Raw genomic sequence first — 2,283 nt, 5'->3', positions numbered from 1 at the left:
CCCGCGTTCTCTTCTGCCCATCACTCGCATGCATGCTCCCATCGTGTGGAGGAGCTAGCGAAGAGAAGACGAGGAGGACCACCGCCCCCCCGGTGGAGATGGCGCCGCTAGCTAGCTGCTCCGATCCGGCCCCTCGCGCCACCACGGCCACAAGCGCGGCGCAACCCGCGAGCGCAGCCACAAACCGCCCGGACCGATAGCTTGGCGCACGCCGGCCAGTCCTTCCACATCCCCGGCCTCGATCGCGCTGCCCGCCCGCCACTGGCCATCCGATAGCTAGCCGGTGGTTTGGCTATTTATACATACCCAGGAGGCTGTGCGCTAAGGCATCCAAGAAGTGAGCTCGAGCAGCAGCAAGAGAGAGGAAGAGCTTGGGCTTGCTGCAGAGATGGCCCCCTCCGTGATGGCGTCGTCGGCCACCACCGTCGCTCCCTTCCAGGGGCTCAAGTCCACCGCCGGCATGCCCGTCGCCCGCCGCAGCTCCAGCTTCGGCAACGTCAGCAATGGCGGCAGGATCAAGTGCATGCAGGTATCACATATTCTTCCTCTCCAAAGCGAGATGGATGTCATGTTCGATCAAGAACCAGTTTCACTCATCCGTGTTCATCATCGTAGGTGTGGCCGATCGAGGGCATCAAGAAGTTCGAGACCCTGTCGTACCTGCCGCCGCTGAGCGTGGAGGACCTCCTGAAACAGATCGAGTACCTGCTGCGGTCCAAGTGGGTGCCGTGCCTCGAGTTCAGCAAGGTCGGCTTCGTCTACCGCGAGAACAACAGGTCCCCCGGGTACTACGACGGCAGGTACTGGACCATGTGGAAGCTGCCCATGTTCGGGTGCAGCGACGCCACCCAGGTGCTCAAGGAGCTCGAGGAGGCCAAGAAGGCCTACCCTGACGCCTTCGTCCGCATCATCGGCTTCGACAACGTCAGGCAGGTGCAGTGCATCAGCTTCATCGCCTACAAGCCCCCGGGCTCCGACTAATCTCCTCGCCGTCGTCGTCGTCACCGCCGTCGCGGCGTTGTTCACAGATTGATGCTTTCGTTTTGCTTTCGTGCATTCCCCGTGCGTCTCTGTTTGTTCTTCTCCGAGTTTGTTGTATTTACCCGGCCGTGCTGCTCTGCTTCTGTTGTGTTTCACGTGATCTCTCTCTGACTTTGGGTCTTGATTGTAAGAGTGCTTATATATGACTATATGTTGTTGGATGAGGCATATGTGAATGAAATCTATGCAAGCTCCGGCTATTTGTGTAAAAGGTATTGTGAGATTGATGTGAATCCTAGAGCATGTGTTCAACAATGGTTGCGTTCGTTGTTGAGTTTGCAAATTTTTTTTGTAAAAATATCATATCGGATATATGGACACACATTTGAGGTATTAAATGTAGTCTAATTACAAAACAAATTACAGATTTCGCCAAGAAACTGCGAGACGAATCTTTTTAGTCTAATTAATCCGTCATTAGCACATGTGTGTTACTGTAGCACTTATGGCTAATCATGCACTAACTAGGCTCAAAAGATTTTTCTCACGATTTTTCTCATAACTGTGCAATTAGTTTTTATTTTTGTTGATGTTTAATGCTCTATTTATGTGTCTAAAAATTCGATGTGATGTTTTTGGGAGAACTTTTTAGAAACTGAAGAGGCCTTAGCCTAAATTATTTCTTGGCTTTTGCGTACATGTTTCTCGAATATCGAATGGTTAAAGATGTATGTTTTGTAAAAAATTATCATGTCATATTCATACGGTAGATTATCAATTTTATAATAGTTAATTTTATTATTTATATAGTTATCAAAAAATCAGACAATTTTTTTACCTTTCATCGACCTTTACTACCAATATATATAAGGCCACCTTAGAAATTTTCTAAAATATTGAAAAGAGCATTATAGTAATTTTGTATTTTAATTCAATTAAAATGGTGGTTTTAATTTTGTATTTTAAACGCTAGTACTGCCTATATAATGTCAATTTAACAAAAATCTCCCACGGAATATATTTACTTAATCAAATTTATACTGCAATATCCAATTAATTAAGTGAGAGATCAAATCAATCTACATCCTTCAATCGTTTATACTGATGATAATATATACAGTGTTAGTATATTGTATTGCTTTAAGTTCTCTTATAATTTTATTATGGAATTGAATTCTGTATGTTTGTTGCTCGTCGTCCTTGTATGTGGTACATAAATGACCTTATGTGATTAAGTGGATGAATAAGCCAAACATGGAGTCATAAGAAGATATATATTGTTCATCAGTTTTAACTACGAGT

At 45.4% G+C, this 2,283-nt stretch overlaps 1 protein-coding gene across 1 annotated transcript; it reads left to right on the top strand.

Moving 5' to 3' along the window:
- Positions 1 to 233: 233 nt before the first annotated feature.
- Positions 234 to 1,252, top strand: LOC102711124 (ribulose bisphosphate carboxylase small chain, chloroplastic). The gene is made up of 2 exons (XM_006664889.3): positions 234 to 529; positions 616 to 1,252. The coding sequence occupies exons 1-2, from the start codon at positions 389 to 391 to the stop codon at positions 979 to 981; spliced, it is 507 nt and encodes a 168-aa protein (XP_006664952.2). The 5' UTR covers positions 234 to 388; the 3' UTR covers positions 982 to 1,252.
- Positions 1,253 to 2,283: the final 1,031 nt, after the last annotated feature.

This window comes from Oryza brachyantha, chromosome 12 (assembly GCF_000231095.2).
Source record: "Oryza brachyantha chromosome 12, ObraRS2, whole genome shotgun sequence".
NCBI classification, from domain to species: domain Eukaryota; kingdom Viridiplantae; phylum Streptophyta; class Magnoliopsida; order Poales; family Poaceae; genus Oryza; species Oryza brachyantha.
Note: the sequence above shows the minus strand (reverse complement) of the source record. Positions and strands in the feature narration are given on the sequence as shown.

Coding starts and splice junctions, on each gene's coding strand:
- LOC102711124 (XM_006664889.3), top strand. CDS start 389: ATGGCCCCCTCCGTGATGGCGTCGTCGGCCACCACCGTCGCTCCCTTC. Junction 530..615: donor GCAGGATCAAGTGCATGCAG/GTATCACATATT, acceptor TCATCATCGTAG/GTGTGGCCGATCGAGGGCAT.